The 22,160-nt window shown below is 46.1% G+C and overlaps 1 protein-coding gene across 1 annotated transcript in view; it reads left to right on the plus strand.

The window, feature by feature from the left end:
• Positions 1-22,160, plus strand: part of Fbxw4 (F-box and WD repeat domain containing 4) — a 79,196-nt gene that overhangs the window by 50,018 nt on the left and 7,018 nt on the right. The window contains exon 6 of the mRNA XM_048338403.1: positions 17,380-17,445. Within this exon, the coding sequence (XP_048194360.1) occupies positions 17,380-17,445 (66 nt within the window). The remainder of the gene's footprint in view (positions 1-17,379; positions 17,446-22,160) is intronic.

The following is a 22,160-nucleotide window of genomic DNA, read 5'->3' on the forward strand; positions in this document are numbered from 1 at the left end:
GAATAAGTGGGCTTTGGCAACCCTGCCTCCATGTGAAAAGCCATACATGGCTGTGCCTTGTGATGCTGTACGAGTATGTGTGGGCTTGGGAAGCTTGAGGTTCCAGGGTTTGTGGTGAAGTAGACTGAAGCTATTCTTGAGACACACTTAAGCATTAACCCTATTCCTGCCAGAAGAGAGAACCTCCCTTCAGTCCTCTTGGCATCATGCAACTCTGGCCAGAATGGCACTCTGAACCTCCCAAGAGAGATAACAAATACTAGTTGCTGTGTGATCACTGTTGACTGTTTATGATCTAAATCCTAGGTTTTAAATTAATTTGATTACAGAAACAACTTCCTTTAATTATTTTTTTCAAACCAACTAAATACTCCCAAACTGAATTTTAAAACCCCCAAACCTTTCATCTGTCTCCTTCTCCCTGTGGCTGTATTTGCTAGGTAGTGAAAAGTACTTTCCCAAACCTCCTTGGGGTTGCATGCTGAACAAAGTGAGAAACCCAGAGGAGGAGGAAGCAGGTGCCAAGAGGCTGACTGCAGCTCCTCCCAGCTCTGCGTGTCTCCCTGCCCGGCTGCCTGCCGCACTCTGGGCTAAAGCCTGAGCAAGCAAAGGCATCGTGACTAGCAACAAGCCCCAGCTTTGTTATGCCTGTGGGGGAGATGCTTTCTGGAGCCCAGGGATCTCCTCTGAGAACCACCTGTACCTCAAGGCCTCCTGCTGGCCAGGGCTTTTTGGCACTTGAGCCCTGCCTTCTAGCCAGCAGTCTGGTAGTCAGGAGCATGGGACAGGAGAAGGCTAAAGGGGCTGTGGTCAGCTTGAGGGGGCTCAAATGTCAGCCTTTTCCTTAAGGCCCTTACTTGGCTCCGAAGGCCCTGGCCAGGCTAAATTGGTCCTGTCTGTCACCAGCATCTACAGTGGCTTTGTGAAGTAGCCTACAGGATCCCTATCCAGGGTTTCACTTCTCACCCTGTTATTGTTGCTTCAAGATGGGTACAGTGTAGGTTCTCTCTACTAATTCCTTGATCAGGAATTCTGAAGCGACACTCTATTGCTTAGGCAACGATGATGGTAATGATGAGAATGACTGAGCACTTAGGGAGCACCAACTAAATGCCAAGCATATAGGTAAAGCATTTAAAAGTAAGGAAATTGAGGCCTGAGAGGAGTTAATGTGTCCATAATCACATCTCTTAAAACTAGTATACCCAGAATTTGAGCCCTGACATCTGACTCTGGGGTACGTGATGTGCTATGCCACGCTGAACTTTCTCCTTTGGGATTAGAATTTGTTGATTGCCTTGAATTGTTTACAAGTTCATGCTTTAAAAAAAATGAATTCAACACTTGCTTTTCTGGCTGCATGTTGCGCAACTAAAGGCAAGCCTATGTAAATTTTGTTTTTCTTGAATATCCCAGCACTCCCACCAGACTGGCATAGAGAGCTTTCAGGTCCTTGCTGAAGCAATGAAGGTCCTGTGTGCTTGCCTCCAGTTCAGGAACTGCTCAGGCAAGGCCTTGTTCGGGGAGAAGAGCTCCTGAGTAGGATGTTCTGTTGTTCTGGGCAGGTGCCTGCATGTAGCTGAGAAAGAGAAAGAGGCTATACGGGCAGAACATAGAACATGCAAGGGCAGCAGGGAGAATGGAAGGCAAAGTCCAGGCCAGATGTGACTGGGTCCAGCTACTTGTTCTGAGCAGCCACTTCATGACTGTTGATGGTCCTGCCAAGCCTGCTTGTATCCAGCAGGTTGTTGGATTAGACTATTTTCACTTCTCCAGACTGTGAGTGCTAGGGCCAGCCATCCTTCCCTTTGTAGATTCTTCTATAGAAAAACCCATTTGACAGGATGTGTGGAGGGGTGAGTGTAGGAACTATATTTCCTACCAGCTGGCCCAGGGAAGGATCAGAGCAGGGGTACCTCACCTCGTAGTGCAGCTGTTTTCATGACTGGGGCTTTTTTTTTCTTCTTTTTTTTCCTGGTCCTGGGGCTTGAACTTGGCATGAGTGCTGTACCTGAGCCTCGTTGTGCTCAATACTAGCTCTCTACCACTTGAGCCACAACACCACTTGGGCTTTTTCTGAGTAGTTTATTGGAGATAATACATGGACTTTTCTGCCTGAACTGGCTTCAAATCCTCAGATCTCAGCCTCCTAAGTAGCTAGAATTACATGCATGAGCCATCAGCACCCAGCTAGGGTCTTCTTTATCTTGGCTAAACAGGCCAACAATGGGCTTAGTGGTTCACTCCTCTAATCACAGGCTAATGGGAGGCTAAACTAGAAGGATTGTGAGTTCCAAGCTAGTCTGGGCTACACAGAGCCCCAGTCATAAAACCAAGCAAATACCCCCAAACGCAACCAGACAAAATGACTTTATCATCACCTATGAACCATGTATCAAACTGTTCCAGCTGCCTGCAGCTATTGCTACCTTGAGTAGAACTTACTACCCTAGTTCTCAGAGACTCCACGTGTGTGGTGGTTTTCTTAATGGCAAATGCAGAGAAAGAGAGAAAGAGAGAGAGAGAGAGAGAGAGAGAGAGAGAGAGAGAGAGAGAGAGAGAGAGAGAGAGAGAATATGAGTATTTGTTCTTGGGATTTCCAACTGTCATTGAAGGGTTGGGGGTCACAAGGCCAAGGCCTGTCCCACTCACCTCCAATCTCGATGTTGAAAAACATTATTCTCATGTAATTGGTTTCCATTTTATAGACAAGAAATGCCCTAGGAGATTAAGACAGGCCAGAGCTGGCCCAGCTCAGCCTTGCCAGTGTGCCACAATCCTGCTTGCCCAAGTTGTTCTGTCCCTGTCTCTTCTCTGTCTGTCTCTTTCTGTCTCCCCTCCCTTCCCTTTCTTCCTCTCTCTCTATCTCTTTCTTTCTCTCTCTCTCTATCACACACACACACACACACACACACACACACACACACACACACACACACACAGAGCTTAATGTTAACCAGGCCTTCCATTGGTGTTTTGCAGTTTTTGCAGTTTTGCAGTTTGGGAAGAACTACTTCTCTCCCCTGGTCTGGGCCAGGGCTCCTCAGGGCTAGTTATGAGCTGGCAACTTGCATTGCATGCTATGGCCTCTGGAGCCTGCAATCCAGTCTTTGCACAAACCACAGCTCTGACCCCAGATAAGCTCCATGCAGCTGTACCTTGTGCATCCCTTGACCTTGCCTCCCCTGCTCAGCAGAGGGCTGTTTCCTCATCTCATTGCTGGGCAGGGGCACTGTGATGGCAACAACAGGAAAGTTTGGGGTCACAGAGTCCCTGGATTTATATGCCTATGACAGGCTCCTTCTGAAGCTTCCCAACTCAGGGGTGCTTATGAAGAGTGCATTCTAGCCCCAGGCCTGCTGGGAGAGCCAAGCAAACTCAGCCCCGTGACCGCCTTGCCACACGGCCACCTTCCCCTTCTCAGCCTGGCCCAGCCTCAATGGCTATCATTTTTGTCTGCCTCCCAGAGAGCCATCTGGGATCCTAACTCTGACCGAAGACAAAGCACATGGGTGACCATGGAGGTAGTGGATGGCAGCACCTTTCTTCCCTCGTCTAGAACACAGACCCACTGCCCCCACCAGCCCTGGTCCGGCTCACCACGGGGCCCAATTCAGAGACTTCTTTTGTTTGGCCTGCACAGAGCAGTCCCCAGCTCACCGTTCCCACATGCCGCAGTCTCCCTACCATTCACTGGAAAGGCTGAAAAGCCCTGGGCTAATTGCGTTGGGCTGAAAATTACCACTTCCCTGGGTTCCCCTGCTGCTGAGGACATTTGTGTCACTGCTGTATTTAGAGGGAACAAAGGCCCCCTGCAGGGAGAGCCCAGGTACGAATATGGGATGGGGGGAATAATTGCCATCTCTCCAGGTGAAAGCCCCTGTTAAACTTCAGTAAGTCAATTAGGCTTGGAGGGGGAGGGCACAGACCCCCACAATAAACTGTTCCCACTAAGCAATTAAAGAAAATCATTTTAGCTTTGAGGACAGAAACTGCTTATTAGAAATTTTGTGGGCCCCCCTCCATCCCCCCCCCTTAGGGATGAAACAACAAAACACCTTCCTCAATAGAAATGTTTCTCCTCCTTCACTCATTGTGTGGCCTGAAAGCATTTGCTGTGGGAGGGCAGATGGAGGGACAGAGACAGGCCAGAGGGGCAGAAGGAGCGAGGGGCTTAACACCTGGGCTGGTGCAAGATCACAACTGTCCGGTGAATTGGGTGGACTCCCATGGGCTCAGATCGTATGTGGATTATGCTTGTGTGGGACAGAGGTGGCCCACAGACAACTGTCCCCTGCTCAGCACAGAGGGCACTAGGTAGCACCTGCATCTGGGTGCCTCCTCCTTACTGAGGGAGTAAACAACAGGTTCTGTGTGCAAGCATGCATGCTTACATGTGCGTTCTCAGCAAAGGGTGACAAGGTCAAGACAACCCAGCTTGCCAGGCAGCTCTTCCCAAGCCTGTGACTGAGCCCATGTTCTGTCTCTCTCCTCGCAGTCGCCAAATACCAGTGCCTGGGAGTTGAGCCACAGAATAGCTTTCCACCTCAGACAGTTGACAACCATCGGCTGAATGCCAGCAGCCACCTACGGGGGCCCAGCCCCAGCTAGCTAGAAATGGTTTGTGGGGAGTGAAGGGTGGGGGTGCTAATCTCCAGAGTGTTGTTCCCCCATTGCTGGGGTGGAAGTAAGTCATAGGGACTCAGCAGCCGAGTCAGAGGCCTGGCTGGCAAATTTTCTTGGTACCTAGCTTGGCTGATAGAACTTATGGAAAGCTTGTTTGTAGAACCCTGCCCTCCACAAATTCTGGGAATTCAGACTAGGAAGATTAGGGGGGTCTTTATCTTCTCTGGGTAGGATAGCAGGAGGGACTATAGTACCTTGTGCATATGTATGTGTGCACCACAGATCACAGGTGGTAAAAGCCCACACCCTACCTTGCCCTACATCTTGACGCTTTCAGGGAGGGCTGGTGGCGCTGATGGTGGCATGGCATTGAGTCAGGCCTCAGTGCTTCCCTGGGGTTCATGATGTGCTTGGCCTCCATTCCAATGTTCCAAAGAGGTGAAATTAAACATCGAGGGGGTAGAACTTTCCCAGAAACCAAATATGCCAAGCTATTAACCTACCAAGGGGCTGTAGGCAGTAGGATTTGGTGCCTCCAAGCTGGCGGTAGGAACGCAAGGCTGTTGGCAAAGTCTTAGCAGGAGTGTGAAGGTGAGGCTTTATGAAGAGCAACGGGATTTGGAAGTCTTTAGAGGTGTGGCCTAAATAGGGAGGAACAAGTGGGCTGGCCACTTATGAGGAGATGCGTCTCCCAAACAACCTGAATCTCAAATACTTGTCATGGTTAACTTTAACATTTTTAGTATATCTACGCACATAATACATACATGTACTTAAACACATATATGTTTATTTTTATGCCTCATAATGATATATTTCTAGAGCTTTTATATGATATTTGACTTATATCATTAATTGTTTTTATATTCTAGAGTGGGACTTTTCATGGATAGGGTTTGGTTTCCTTTTATCTAACTTCTGACTTTTTTGTGTGTGCTAGTCCTGGGGCTTGAACTCAAGGCCTAGGCTCTGTCCCTGAGCTTTTTGACTCAAGACTAACTCTACCACTTGAGCCGCAGCTCCACTTTTAGCTTTTTTGTGGTTAATTGGAGATAAGAGTCTCACAGACTTTCTTGCCCAAGCTGGTTTTGAACTGCTATTCTTTGATCTCAGCCTCCTGAGTAGCTACGATTAAAAATGTGAGCCACTGGCACCCACCAAGAGAAGTTTTTGTTTTTTTAAGAAAAACTAGGTAGTGGAGCACCATTTGCTCCTGCCTGTAATCCCAGCTATTCAGGAGGATAAGATGTGAGGATTGCCGTTTAAAGCCAGCCTGGGCAGGAAAGTCTTCAATAAACTACACAGAAAAAGCCATAAGTGGCACTGTGGCTCAAGTGGTAGAGTGCTAGCCTTGAGCACAGTGAGGCTCATGGACAACACTGAGGCCCTGAATTTAAGCCCCAGTCCTGGCAGAAAACAAAAACAAAACAAAAAACCCTATGTAACACAAAGGTGTAATTTGAAATACTGTCCATTAAAACAAACTCCAGAAAACTTTTTTTTTTCCAGTCCTAGGGCTTGAACTCGGCCTGAGCACTGCCCCTGGCTTCTTTTTGCTCAAGACTAACACTCTACCTCTTGAGCCGCAGAACCACTTCTGATTTTCTGGTAATTAATTGGAAATAAGAATCTCATGGTCTGGAAGTGTAGAACCCTTTCCTAGCAAGCAGGAGGCCTTGAGTTCAAACCTTAGTATTGAAAAAAAAAAAAAGTTGGAAAGCATTTGGAAATAGTGTGTGGCTCAAAGTGAAAGAGCACTAGCCTTGAGCTAAAAGAGCTCAGGAACAGCACCCAGGCTCTGAGTTTAATAAGCCCCAAAACTGACAAAAAAAAAAAAAAAGAGTCTCATGGACTTTTCTACCTGGGCTGACTTTGAACTGTGATCCTCGGATCACAGCCTCCTGAGTAGCTAAGATTACAAGTGCGAGCCACAATGCCTGGCTAATAATACAATTTGGCTTTTAAAAAGAAAGTGAGATTTTGGTACACTGGGTATTGTATATATGCCTACCTGATCTAGGGAAGGGAAAGAAAAACAAGGGTGTAAGATATCACAAGAAATGTACTCACTGCCCTATTATGTAACCGTACCCCTTTTGCACAACACCTTGTCAACAAAATTTAATTAATAAAAAACAAACAGAGTGAGAAAGTTTGGGGAGCCTGCGTAGGCAAGTGTATGTTTGCTTTTTAGGGAAGGAATTGTATATGTTGCATGAGCTTCTTACTTGGTCCTCTTGTACTGTGTGAAAGAGAAAGAGAGACAGAGACAAAAAGACATGCAGATTTGGGGATTCAGAAGTAGAATATTTGAGTTTGCTTGTTTAGTTAGGTTTACTTTTCCCTTGGGAAGTAACAAGGGAGTTGCTTAGGATTACCAACAGAAATTACAGTCAACTGCCTTCAGTTGTATACATGTTTTAATAAACTTTTAATGCCAAAAAAATTCAAACATGCAAAGAGAAAAACAGCAAAATCAACCCATGCTTCCTCTCACCATCTTAATTATTTTGTGTATGGCTTTCATTTAAGTCAAAAGAATACCTGGGAGGTATTTATCTTTTAGATGCCTGGCCCAGTAGTGAGAGTGGAAACTAAATTATTCCATCGTTGAGCCTTGTGATTTCCAACACTTTCAGTCTAATCAATCCATTAAAATAATGGGTCCAGAGAAGGGACCAAATCTTTGACCAGAGCTTTGTCACTGGAAAACTATGCTTCTATTCCTCAAGCATCACCCTTGATGTCTGCCACTATTTAGAGTGGAAGAGAGATTCCGCCCCCCTCCACCCCTGATTTTGGCAACTCTGCGTTTAAGTCATAGAGATTGTCTTGTTTCCAAAATTCCCAGGCAAAGATTGTGACTCAGCACAGGCCAGCTGACTGCTCCTTGATCAATTAAGAGTAATCGGGGAGGCTGGGAATATGGCTTAGTGGCAGAGTGCTTGCCTACTATATATGAACCCTGGGTTTGATTCCTCAGCACCACATAAACAGAAAAAGCCAGAAGTGGTGCTGTGGCTCCAGGGGTAGAGTGCTAGCCTTGAGCAAAAAGAAGCCAAGGACAGTGCTCAGACCCTGAATCCCAAGCTCCGGGACTGGCCAAAAATTAAAACAAAAGAGTAATCATGGAAGAACAATGAAGAAGCATGGTAGATCTCTCAGAAGTCACATGTATAGAGGGAGAAAGTAAGTCAAAATAGTAGGTGTCTACAGTTTTCATGAAGGCCACATTAATCCCTGACATCCAATCCTATCTGTGTGATTGAGTGGCTGAGCACAGAGACTTTGGCTAACTAGCTCTCAAAGCCAGAGTCTGGAAGGAATGAACACACGACAGACTTTAGCCTCTTTCTCCTAATCAGCTGATTGGGGATTCCTCCTTTGTATGCTGTTGATGGTGTCCTTAGGAAGAATGCCCTTCCACCTTCCTAATGTGATGTGCACAAACATGGTTGGATGAATGAGCAATAGCCTAGCACCATCCAGGATTGGGTACACAGAAATGGGGGCCAAAGCCTGGGATGGCAAGGACCTAACCTGGCCTAGTAGGGTTGGAATTAGCTGCCAGAAATACAGTTTACCACCCAGAACAAGGTGCAAGGCAGAATCTTGCCTCTTCCTTTTTAGTGCCATTCAGGAATTAGGAATATCTTTGGGAGGAACAAAATTTAAGGTAAAAAGCTGGGCACCTGTGGCTTATGTCTAAAGCAAGCCCAGGCAGAAAAGTCTTCATGAGACTCTTATCTCCAACTAATCCCTCCAAAACTGTAAGTGGAACTGGGACTCAGAATGGTAGTGCTAGCCTTTAACAAATATTGCTCAGGGACAGAGCCCAGGCCCCAATTCAAGCCAAGAAAAAAAAAATCAAGATTCCTGGTGCTACTAATCAGGAAAGGAGGAGGTTCTTAGAGCTTTACTTCTGCTATCTTCAGCCTGGTGAGTTTTCTCACCAGCCTCAGTTGATATAGTCAACACAGTGTCCCTGGGAGCCTTTTGGTCTCCCAGACCCGAGGAGCTAACACATGCATACTGCTTCATTCTACAAATGGAGCACTCCCCTACAAATGAAGACTGCTAAAAACACACACTCCTCTACAAATGAAACACCTACAGGTGAACTCTGCCTCACAAAAGAACACTCCTCTACAAATAGGCCTTCTCCTACAAATGAATATTCCCCTACACTGGAGTCCTCCTCTACAAATGAGATCCCTACAGAGGAAGTGCTGCCCTACAAATGAGAACTCTACAAATTAGCACACTCCTACAACCGAGCCCTCAACTAGAAATGGAGCATTCCTATACATGGCATTCCACTGCAAATGGAGCACTTCCCTACAAATGAACATTCCCTTACAGGGTATTTCCTTATGAGTATTTTTTTTTCTTTTCATAGCCTAGGCTAGCTCCAAATTTATGGTGCTCCTGCCTCAATGTGAAAGTGGTAGGATTCTATATGGGTGCTACCACACCTGTCTCCAATGAGCATTTCTTGCACATGGTACTCTTCGTCATATAGAGGAATAGGCTTTTACCTACTGTGTACATGGATAAGTAGGGCTTGCTGTCATGGATCCTACTTCTATATCCTTACTCAGAACAGGGTTATGAACATACTAAGGCCCTGCTGGCCTACTGACCTCCATGATAACTCCCACCCCCACCAAAGCCTTCTGAGTAATGGGGGGAAATGCTGAAGCAATCAGACCAACTGACTGTGTTTCAGAGCCATGCAAAATGGAAAATATAGTTCAAAACTTCAATTTCTGGCACATTACATTAAATTTAGTAGATTGAATGAACACATGCCATTCCACTGTACTACATTTTATTTTATTTTTATTTTTATTTTTTTGGCCAGTCCTAGGCCGTGAACTCAGGGCTTGAGCACTGTCCCTGGCTTCTTTTTTGCTCAAGGCTAGTACTCTGCCACTTGAGCCACAGCACCACTTCTGGCCATTTTCTGTATATGTGGTGCTGAGGAATCGAACCCAGGGCCTCATGTATACGAGGCAAGCACTCTTGCCACTAGGCCATATTCCCAGCCCCACTACATTTGATTTTTAATTCTTTATTGTTTCTCTGTCCATTAATTCTTCTCTTCGGTTGGTCAAGTTTCTTATTATTGAGTAGAATGACCTCATTTGGGCCAGGATCTTACATTCTTTTACCATTGGTTAAATTGAGAGTCATTTTATGTTTCTTTGTAGACAGTTCCCAGCTGTAGGACTACACTCCTTTGTGGGGCCTTTGTTGGACTTGCCCTGTTGTCAGGGGGTAAAGCAGGAGCAGGATCTCTAGCTCCTAGCCACTCTATTCAGGCCTTGAATCCTGAGAGAGGTTCAGGAGAGAGAGAGAGAGAGAGAGAGAGAGAGAGAGAGAGAGAGAGAGAGAGAGAGAGAATAAGTAAATTGAACAGGTGTTCCAGACCTCTGCAGCTATGGGAGTCAAGAGTCAGTCTTGCTAGGCCCTGGTGGCATATGCCTGTAACCATAGCTACTCAGGAGACTGAGATCTGACTGAGGATCATTAAGCTTTGAAGCCAGCCCAGGCAGGAAAGTCTGTGAGACTCTTCATTTAATCACACACACACAAAAAAAGCCAGAAGTGCAACTGTGGCTTAAATGATATGAGCACTAGCCTTAAGTGGAAAAAGCTAAAGACAGTGCCCAGGCCCAGAGTTCAAACCCCATTACTGCTCCCTCGCCCCCCCCGCCCAAAAAAAAAATCAGTCTTGTCTCCTAGTATATGGTGCCAAGTCAGGAGAAGAGTCTAGTGAAGCACCTCCCTTCTGATCTGGGACTTCCTGGCCTTATCTTGTGTACCGATTAATTCTAGTACTTCAGCCCAAGGTGTGCAGAGGCCCCTATTGTTGACACTGGCTTTAACAGGCAAATCATTGTCTGGTTTACCTAATCTTCACCATGAATCATGGACAGAAGTGTCTAGTCATCTCATGGTTTATCATATAAAATATAAATAATGTGTTTTTCTTTTTAAAAAGTAGCACTTGGGCTGGGAATATGGCCTAGTGGTAGAGTACTCGCCTTGTATACATGAAGCCTTGGGTTCAATTCCTCAGTACCACATATATAGAAAAAGCCGGAAATGGGCACTGTGGTTCAAGTGGTAGAGTGCTAGCCTTGAGCAAGAAGAAGCCAGGGACCGTGCTCAGGCCCTGAGTTCAAGCCCCAGGACTGGGAAAAAAAAAAAAAAGTAGCACTCATAGGCACATGCCAGTGGCTCACACCTATAAGTCCTAGCTATTCAGGAGGCTGAGATCTGCCAGCTTAGGCAGACAAATCCTTGGCTCTTATCTCTGATTAACTAGCAAAAAAAAAACTGTAAACAACAGAAGTGGAGGTATGGCTCAGTGGTAGAGTGCCAGTCACAAGGGAAAAAGGCCCATTCAAGAGTGTGTGGCCCTGTATTCAAGCCCCAGTACCAACAACAAAAATACACTTTTCATTAAAGGAGATTGGAAAAATTTTAAAAAGACATTGTTATTACTTTATTGGCCAGACACAAGCACTTTTAGCATCTTAGTATGTTTTTTTCTCATATTAATTTTTGTGTGTGTGTATGCTGGTCATAGGGCTTGAACTCAGGGCCTGAGCACTGTCCCTAAGCTTTCTTGCTCAAAGCTAGTGCTCTGCCACTTGAGCCACAGCTCCACTTCTGGAGTTTTGGTAGTTAATTAAAGATAAGAGCCTCACTGCTGGGTGCCCATGGCTCACGCCTGTAATCTTTTTTTTTTTTTTGGCCAGTCCTGGGCCTTGGACTCAGGGCCTGAGCACTGTCCCTGGCTTCTTCCCGCTCAAGGCTAGCACTCTGCCACTTGAGCCACAGCGCCGCTTCTGGCCGTTTTCTGTATATGTGGTGCTGGGGAATTGAACCTAGGGCCTCGTGTATCCGAGGCAGGCACTCTTGCCACTAGGCTATATCCCCAGCCCCAAATGTAATCTTGCTACTCAACAGTCTGAGATCTGAGGATCAGGGTTCAAAGCCAGCATGGGCAGGAAAGTCTGTGAGACTCTTATCTCCAGTTAATCACCAGAAAACTGGAAGTGGTGCTGTGGCTCAAAGTGGTAGAATGCTAGACTTGAGCTGAAAAGCTCAGGGACAGCGCCCAGGCCCAGACTTTAGGCCCCATAACTGACAAAAAGGAAAAAACAAAACATGAACTACAACTAGTACCTGGCTCATACTAAATTTTTTTATACACGTTATTAAAAATTGCAATAGTGATGTTTATACCTGCTTTTGTGACAATATATCATAAGCATCCTGCTTTTATTCTTTGGAAACATCATTTTGAATGACCACAAACTATGAGTAACAGACTATTGATTGTCCCATGTATTTGATCTTGAGTCCTTAAAGACAAGGCATATTGTTCTTGACCAATCAATGCACTGTGGTCTAGTCATCTATGAAGTTTGCTGAACTTAATAATGTGTATTTTCTGTGTACTCTCTTATAAGTAGTGTTATATGCTAGTTTCTATATTTATTTGCCTTAGACTTTAGTCATTCAAACTTCCAATAGGCTTTTTGGTCTTATTATGTCTTACTTTGGTGAAAAGAGCTGTATTTAGTACTTAGTTCTTGGAACTCACCACCCCTGACCTTCTTCCTAGACATGCTGTGCTTAGCAGGCCCTATGAACACACTCCCATCCCTCATGGACTGACTCAGAAACCCTGTTGTCTCTACATACAGTATTTGGGGTGGAGGCTTCCCCAACTATAAGTTGTGTGTTTTCTGTTTTCTTTGTCTCTGTTTTGTCCTTTTCCAAGAATACCTGTTTCCTCACCTCTCTGGTGATCAGGGTGCCGTTAGCTGGATGAGGCACTAGCAGCCTTACACATTTCCACCAGCCTGTCTTCCCCTTGCTGACTTCTGTTGACCTCCTGAGCCCACTCTCCTGGTCCCTCCCTCGTGGTGTTGTCACTGCACTACTATTCCTGGCTTCTTCTCACCGAGTGAGTTTGTGTGACCTTCGCACTGTATTCATGCTTCGGGACTTAGCTGCTATAATGATGTCAGTGGCAGAGGCTAGCAGATGGCAGTGGTAGCAATGAGACCTGACATGTTCTAATGACTCCCTCCTTCCCACCCTTGCTGGCCAAGCCAATGGAGGGGCAGGAGTTTTCCTTGAGGTATTTAAGGAGGGGGCCAAGGGAAATAGGGGAGCCCCAGGTGCCGATGAGGCCTGTGACCTTTGCTGCTATAATATCAGTGTTTCACAAGCAGGGCGGGTTGGGAGCCCACTTGCAGCCCATCAAAAATTGATTTAATTGCAATTTTTCCTCCAATTAGGAGCACTGGAGCCTGACTAATTGGAGTAATAGAGAGTAATAAGGCTCAGATAAAAAGCCTTCCTCGGCTGCCTTTGTATCTCGTGTCAGTGCCTGTCAGAGGTCAGAGAGCTTGCATATTCTATTAGGCAGCCTGGCCTTCATTTGTACAAATTAGTTTACCCAACAGTAATTAAAATGCCAATGCGGGTTGAAGAGAACTGAATACACTTGATGGGCATGTTGGTGAATGATGTGACAGCTCTGGTGGCCTCCATTGCCAAAGTGTGTCAGTCCAGGCTCAGAGGCTGCTGGGGCCTTGGCCAGCTGGGCGGCTCTGGACCAGCCACGGGGCACAGCTGCTACGCCCACCACTTCTGTCACCCGTCTCAGAGCCAGGCTCTTCTTTCTCCTTCCGGGTAGAGTCATTTGTTCACTTGTTGATTCATTCCTTCATTCAAGAAGCATTTGAGTTTTCAGAATGACCAGGCAGTATACTAGGTGCTAGGGACCCAAACATTTGGGCTATCCAAATGTAGCTCAGATAAGAGTTTACAGTGTGAGGGATAATATTGATAACTTGAGCTCTGGAGTCAAAAGTGACTAGCATCCAATTCCAGTCTGACTAATTGCTACTTGTGTGGTCTTCAGCAAGTTAGTTACCCTCTGGGCCTCAGTTTTCTCATCTATAGATTAGGGCAGATGATACCTACTGTAGAGGGTTATAAGAAATAAGTGGGATCATGCTGTTGAAATACTTGCTTGACACCTGATGCATAGAAAGTACTTAGTACAGATGCCAAGCATAGTGTCTTATACCAATTCTAGCACTCAGGATAATGAAGCAGGAGGATAGAGAATCTAAGGCCAGCCTGGGCTACATAGTGAGACCCTTTAAATCAATAAGAACAGTCATCCCTCCATATCTATGGTTTTGTTCTGGGATTTCCCCAACTCCTAATCAATACCAAAATCTGCAGATTCTCAAGTTCCTTATAAAAAGTGACATAGAGCCAGGTGCTAGTGGCTCATGCCTATAATCCTGACTGCTCAGGAGGCGGAGATATGAGGAAGCTGAGGGATGGTATCAGGCCCAGAGTTCAAGCTCCAGAACTTGCGCCAAAACAAACAAACAAACAAAAAAGACATAGAATTTGCCTGTAACCTACAAGTGCTTCCAAACCATATTCTTTAAATTGGCTCTAGATAACTTCCTAATACAAGGTAAGTGTTGTGCAAGTCATTGTGAGGTCTGGTAGAGCAAAGTAAAGTTATATTTGGTACAGGTGCAGGTGTCGACATAATGAAACACTGGTCATCAGTCAGAGTCTCACTATGTAGCCCAGGTTGAGTTTGAATTTGTGATCCTCCTGCCTCTAATTCCCTCAGGAACTTGGATTATAGATATGGGTCACCAATACCTGGTGGATGCAATGTGTTTTTATTTTCCACATTTTTTTTTTTATCTATGTGTGGTTGAATCTACAAAGGTAGAACCCACAGATACAGAAAGATGACTGTGGATTCTACATGCTTTGGGCAATGGAGGAGTCGCTCAGGTCAGTTTCATTGGTCTGTGTTTACTGATCTCTATTGGGCCAGGTTTGGTGCTGGCACTGGGGGTTGCACAAGCAGGTCCTTAGGAATAGCCTGAGAAGGAATGAAACATGTTTCCATGTAATTGAGCTCTTGAGAACCTTTGGTTTGCTTAGCACAGTGAGGACTTTGTATCATGTAGATGCTAGACTAATGCCAAAGGGGTAAGGAGACCAAAGCAGACATTATGTTCCATGCAAGAGCCTTGGAGCTTGGAGAGTTGGAGGTGAGGCTGCCTGTGAGATATAGCTCTCACCCCATCCCACTTTCCCTTCCAAGGGTACCAAGTATGGGCAGCAGACCTTACATGCAGCCCCAGAATCTATACACTTAGTGAGGCTGAACTTCTATTGCTCCTTTTCATGTGATAGGAATAGGAATAGGGACTTCTATCTCATGGACTTGCTGTGGGATAGGAAGCATCCTTTAGAGGTGCTACAGTCATGGATTTCTACCTTCGTTTGCCCTGCCCACTCTGGGAGACTGTACTTGGGTTCATCCTCCCATCTGTCTTCAAATACCTTTCTTTGGATTTAATAAAAGAAAGAAATAAAAGATTTTCTTTGGTTTTTGCCCCATTCTTCCTAATGACCAAGGAAATTGTGGCATGGGGCAGGGGGCAAATATGGCCATAAGCAATGGGGAAAAGTTCAACATATGCAAAAGTGCGTCAGCTACTCTCCGGTATCTCAGACAGGCCCCCTATTTTGGGTGTTCCTCAGTAGGATCCAGCTCAAAGTGTACCTGTTGCTCAGATGACTTCTTGCTGAGTGTTAAAGTTTCATTAAACTCATAGGTGCCGGAAGACTGTTTCCTTTGCCTCCTTCTCTACCTTTTTGTTTCATAGTGCTAAGACAGGGGAAAGGGCAGCTTTTGGAAAGGAACACTCATGGGTGTCATGTCCAAGCAATGAAGAACATCTTTAATAGGATGTGAAGATGAGGGCTTGGGGATGGTTGGGCCAAGTCGAGGAAGATAGGAATGAGTTCCTAAAAGGAGTATTTACATATATCTTCCCACTTTACCACCCCCCACCCCACCTATTGAGATGTCAGAGCTTTGGCAGTGACAGGAATTAAAAGTTTCAGGTTCCTCCCCTCTCTCCATTGACCCACCTTGATATGAATTCAGGCCTGTGGCCAGTCAGGGGCTTGCCATCAACCTCCCTAAGAAATGTCTCTGGCCTACCTACACCCTTCATCTAGCCCAGATTCCTCAAAAGTCTGGACAGTCCAGTTGCCTGCTCCAGTGATTTCCAAGTGGTTATTATGTTTCCAATCCAAGGTAATTGGCTTTACCAGTTATTAATGGATTACCCTAAAGAGAAAAATGTTGGGAGGAGGGAGGTGAGAGCAATACCTCCTGACTTTGTAGTTTGATTCTTCAGTGTTCAGTGGCTGCTTCTAAGGTTGGAAGTCTCTGCAGTGGAATGGCTGGTGGCAGTCCTGTGGGGGAAGGAAGATACAGGTACCTATACCTGGAAGAAGTCTTGGCTTTATGCATAGGGGCCCCAAGGTGTCTCATATGGCCTTGGTATCAACTTGAGGATGACACTAGCCCTACAGTTTTGATGGTAAACCAGCAGCTTGGCCCTAACATCTTGCTCATTGGCCACCGGCTTCTTCAGAGCCTGTCCTGTGGGAGTTTTATCTCACTTGGGGAGCACAGGTGCTGGGCAAAGCAGGTAGACAGCTGTATTCACATTGCTAACATGTCATTAGTATGTCCAGTCTCTCTTCCGCCAGGCCAGACATGTAGGAACAATACCCATTGCTGCCCCAGGGCTCCTGAATGACAACTGCTTTCAAAGTTCCTGCTTGCCATTAGGTTTCCCAAAGGCTTCCCCTCCCAGCCCTGCCAAATCCTTTAACAAAGGACTGGTCTGGCTCAGAGGTTCAAGTTCTAGTCCTAGTACTCTGGCTAAGCTGCTTCATTGTACTGATCCTTCATAACAGTAGTGCCTCCTCTTAATATGGACTTGCAGATTGTCTTATTTTGAATGTTTAGGGTGTGTAAGAGACACTAGAAAACACTGCTGGCAACGGTCTTCTCACTTGCCTCTTGGTGGAATTTGGCAGTGTCTTTGGATTCTTCCTAACGCCTATCACCCAGAAGTTACTCACCTTTCCTATTCATCCTGTTCTCACCTTGGAGCATTTACACTTGCCCTGTGCTGGCACCACAGTTCCAGATTCTCCTAGCTCTTAAGCCTTTCAGGAATAGCCTCAGTCACCCCTGTCACTGAGGGGAGTCACATCTATCAAATTCCAAGTGATTATTCCCAAGAGGCCTTGCATTTTACCCTCAGGGTTTATACAACCACAGCCTGACAGGCTTATGACCATACTGGGCTTGAACTCAGCTTTTCTGACAAGTCCAAGGGGGCACTCTACCACTTGAGTCACATCTTCACTTCTGGCTTTTTGTTGGTTAATTGAAGAGTCTCAGACTTTTCTGCTCAGGCTGGCTTCAAACCAAGATCCTCAGACCTCATCCTTCTTGACTTGTTAGGATTGTAAGCACAAGCCACCAGAGCCCAACTGACAGGCTCACTCTTTTGGCCTCAGAGGTACCATCCAAAGGTCTTTTTAAAATTTTTTAAGAAGAGGCTGCACCACCCAATTTGCTTAGCTATCACTGAACTGAAGGTTTTCTGGTAGGCCACAGCCCATACAGCATGTCAGGTTGTCTTCCCAAAACTGCTTCACAGCTAGAGCACTCTCTCAGCCGCTTTCCTTGCTCAGGCTTAGTCCCATGATTCCCAAGGAAAGAGTTCTGTGTTTCTAATTGTGTAGCCATTTCCACCACAAGTGCCGACAAGCCTGGTCTAACTCTGCTCTCCTTTTGTTTGGCAGCTCTTTTGTGACAGGGACAGCTTGTTGTGGGCACTTCTCACCGCTAAGAATCTGGGACCTCAACAGGTAAGAGATTCCTGAGCCTACCATGGCAAACCGTAGGCATGGGGCTAGTGTAGTCAGGGAGGTAAAGAATTCGTTGACCAGCTCTTGCCTTCATTGTCCCAGAGGTGCAGGAGGAGACTGAGGAGGACCTCTGGCCTGGAAGCTCTCTGATAGCTGTGATGCCTTTGGGGTTAGCTTGTTGACCCTGTTGAAATATTTTGTTGATTTTTGAAGCACTAGCAATAGAACTCAACACTTCTGAAGTCATTTAGAATAGTTGAATAATTTCATGTAGAATTTATGACAACTATTTGGATTTACGATACCCTTTCTCTGAAGAATATCTGGCTATGTGGCTCCATAAAATCCCCTCTAGCCAGTCACTACTGGCTCACGCCTGTAATCCTAGCTTCTCAGGAGACTGAGATCTGAGGATTGTGGTTTAAAGACAGCCTGGGCCTGAAAGTCCACTCTAACCTCCAGCTAAACACCCAAAAGCCAGAAATGTAGCCACAGCTCACGGGGTAGAGCCCCAGCCTTGAGCAAAAAAGCTCAGGGACAGTGCCCAGGCCCCTAAGTTCAAGCCCAGTAACAGCACAAAAAAAAAAAAAAAAAGATAAAAATCCCCTCTGTCCTTAGAGATGACTTTTATAAAATAATGACATTTATAAAAACCTATTAAAATTACACAGAATAATTAAAACACATCCAAGTTATATTCATAGTTCTCTGACCTGGCAGGTTTGATACAATCCCATCTGATTATTTGCCATTCTGTTAAAAACTTTATTTGTCAATTTTTTTTTTACTTTCAAGTAATTGTTGATTCATAGGAAGTTACAAAATAGTATAGAAGAGTATTTGTGTAACATCTTATGTAGTATGTAATATCAAAACCAGGAAATTAACATCAGTACAATCCTCAGACCTTTATTCAGATCATGTTTATTTTATGTACATCTTATTCTATGTAATTTTACCATGTGTAGAATCCTGTTCCAGCCATGATTGGGAACTATTCATTTCATGCTTAGCATAAAGATCCCTTTATGTGCCTCTTTATAGTTACACTCACCCTCTACTCCCCTCTTCTACTTACTCTTTATTCCTAACTCCTGGCAATCATTTATGAATACTCTTAATTTTATCATTTTGAAGATTTCATATATGTGTTGCCATAGAGCATATCACCTTTGTGTGTGTGTGTGTGTGTGTGTGTGAGAGAGAGAGAGAGAGAGAGAGAGAGAGAGACAGAGAGACAGAGAGAGAGAGACAGAGAGAGAAAGATTTAAACTCTGGGCCTTGCACTTGCAAAGCAGGTACTTTTCTACCTTGAGCCATAATCATAGCCCTTCTTTGCTTTAGTTATTTTTCAGTAGGGACTCATATTTTGGCCTGGGGTAGCCTTGAACAACAATCCTCCTAATCTCTGCCTCTTGGTAGCTGAGATTACAGGCGTGAGCCACATTTCCAAGCTCTAGTCTATCATCTTTTGAAACTGGCTGTTTCAAAAACTCAGCTTTGGGCTGGGAATATGGCCTAGTGGTAAAGTGCTTGCCTTGTATACATGAGAAGCCCTGGGTTCGATTCCTTAGCACCACATATACAGAAAAAGCCAGAAGTGGCGCTATGGCTCAAGTGGAAGAGTGCTAGCCTTGAGCAAAAAGAAGCCAGGGACAGTGTTCAGGCCTTGAGTTCAAGCCCCAGGACTGGCAGAAAAAACAAACAAACAAAACCTCAGCTTTAAAAACAATTTGTAGTAGCAGGGAAAGTATCCTTCCTGCCTGTCTCCTCTCTTAAATTGCTTTAGTTTTGTCTTCTCTTTCCTCTCTAGGGAAGTGTTCATCATATCTTCTTTCTGAAAAGTCCATTCTAGATTCAGTCTCTACAAAGGAAGCAAACACAACCTCTCCCTGCAAGACAGGCTCTTTCATGTCTGAAAACTACTTCTGTACCTCCAGGCCTCTCTTTGCCAGGCACAAAGTTCTAGGTTCTTCCATTGTTTCTTATAAACAGATCAGTTAGCCACAGCTTTCCATTATAAGTAATGAAGACCTAATTCATAATGGCTCAAATAGTAATAGAATTTCTTGGATTTTAGATGACAAGGAGCCCAGAAGTTGGATCAAGACCCAGAAGTCTGGGTCAATGGGTTTAGTAACTAAAGACCACAAGGGCCCCATATTCACTCAGCTCTGCTTTGCTACCCTAGCCACAGTTCCTTTTACTCCAGCTTTCGTGCTTGTTTAGAGCAGTGCTACCAACTTGTAGGGCAAGACAGATAGGAAAGGAGAGGGGAGGGGAGGGGAGGGGAGGAGAGGAGAGGAGAGGAGAGAGAGAGAGGGAGAGGAGGGAAGGGGAGGGGAGAAACAGGTCCCCTGCCTTAGACCTATTTTAAGATGAAGACACCTTTCCTAGGAGCCCTGAGCAGAGCAGACTTCTCACCCTCCTAGCTAAAACCAGGTCTCCATCCTTAAGCCTCTAGAATGCTGGCTAGCATTCTGCAGACCATGAAACTTGTTCCCATGAGTTCATCTTTCCAAACTTCTTCCATGGGTCCTTCTCCCTTCTGAAAGGGGCTGAAGCTGGAGGAGCCTTCTCTGGTGAAGAACCATGTGGGGCTGTGTGTGGGGAAGCAGCACTGGCCGTGTAGCTGTGTAACTGACAGGCGTCCAGAACTACTCTACCATGCACTAGCATGATCTGGGGATTTTCTGGACTTGTTTCCACAGTGAGAACTAAACATTGGAAAACCGTCAGCCTCCTTCAGAGTTAGTGAGAATGAATTATGAAAAAGTGCCCTGCTCATTGCCTGTTGCCTTGGGGGCATTTAGACAGCACAGGCTGTGTCCTTATGCTGCCTCCTGCTCTCACCACAATTGTTTTCACACTAGTCCCTGGAAGTTGGTGGAGGCCTAGCCTTTCAGTCCTTAATGTACCTGTGACCTCTGGCCAATGGAGGGAAGAGGCAGCTGCTGACCTCATAGAACAGAGAAGCCTCTTGACAGTAAGGTTGTGGGTCACAAGTGAGGATTTCTGCTCATGTAGCATAATCTTGTGCTTGACATCATACCCGACCTGGGCAGGGTGGCATATATCTGGCTGTACCATCAGAGCCAGCATCACCTTGAAGGCTGGGTGATCTTTGTTAGAGCTGCATGTGGTTGCAACTTCTTGAGTGATATTCTCTTATGAAATCCCAAGACTTCATTGACCTCCAAACTCTTGTTACTGAACTCAAAATAAACTCAAATGAGAGTGGACACAAAATAGTTGTGCCCTGGATTTTTAATGGGGCCAGAGGAGACATAGTCATGGTTTCCACTAACCAGCCTGTGGGCTCTGTGTGTGGCAGGGCCACCCCGGGCATCCCTTGGCACTACCTCCTCTCTAGCCCCCAGATTCCCCTCTTCACCCATGGGAGGAGTAGGGTCTTGTGCAAACATCTGACCTGCCCCCAAGGCTGTTCATAGCCTGGAGGACTGACGGGCAGGGAGTGAGGGGAGAGCCCACAGTGGAGGCACCTGCTCGGGATGGGAGGAAATGGATGGACAGGATGACTTCTCTGGAGCTGTCTTTCCCAGAGAAGCCCGAGCAGATAATAAAGCCATGTAGAAAACAGGATTAAGGTAATGAACAGGCAGGACCAAGTTTGATCTTTCAATAACACCAAAGCCTGACTGACAGGCAATCTGCAAGGTGGAGCAGCTTCGCCAGCAGGACTCTGGCTGGGCGGCGTTTGGTGCTGGCTAGATTCTTTGCTTTTAACCTGTCACTGCTGAAACCTGAGCAGTGCCTGGATTTTCTTTCATGTGTGTGCTGTGACTTGGATTGGGGGAGGGCTAAGGAGGGCAGTTAGGCTCTGAGTTTCTGGGCTGCCCTCAGGTGATGTGGGGGTTGGGACAAGGTAAAGGCACCGCACTGGGCACCAGCACCCACATCAGATGCCCATTCCTAGGCAGCCTATGCTACTCTCAAAATGCCTAGAGACTGCTTTCAGGGTGTCCCTGGCTCTCTCCACCCCTCAGCACAACCTCTGGGGACTAATATGCAGGGCGGAGAGGAGAGTGAGGTGCTAGCTGGAGCACATAGGCCAGAAGAAGCCTTCAACTCCCAGCTGTTGTCTTGGTGGCTACCTCCCCCACACTTTTTCTTTCCCTTGGAACTAGGAGTTTTGCCTTTTCTGCCAAAGGGCATTTGAAAAATATCTGGCATTGGTGTTCTAAGACCAGAACACAGTTGGCTTCTCTGTGGCTCTGGGCAAGTGGGCTTCGAGATGGAGAAGCTTCAAGATGGAGACTTGAGGTTGTCACCATGGGTCTAGCCATAGCTTTAAGCCATCCTGGGAACCTGTGATGTGGGGAAGGGGGACAGGGAACCTTTGGTGATCTGGATGCTTCTAGGGTAGCCTCCTTGGCATTGAGTCCTAGGGCACTGCCTGCCTCCCCGTGGGTGACAGTGTGCCTGCCTGCAGGCTCCCCCATCTGAAAGCTGTAGTCATTCTTCTTTCACCCTTGGCTGTCATTTCCATCTTAAATCTCTTCTCAGCAAGGGCAGGAGTAGCACAGGCTTCCCACCCATTCTGACAGGTCCCTTATATTTCCCTTTGAGTCCAGTCTTGGAGCCCCCTTCTCTGCCTAAGGAAACCTGCTCCCATGTCAGCATGGAGCCCTCTCTGATCTGACTCCAGGCTGGCGTGGCCAGCCTTTTCCACGGAGCAAGGGTAAGGACCACCT

The sequence above is a fragment of the Perognathus longimembris genome, chromosome 2, assembly GCF_023159225.1.
Source record: "Perognathus longimembris pacificus isolate PPM17 chromosome 2, ASM2315922v1, whole genome shotgun sequence".
In the NCBI taxonomy this organism is placed as follows: Eukaryota; Metazoa; Chordata; class Mammalia; order Rodentia; family Heteromyidae; genus Perognathus; species Perognathus longimembris.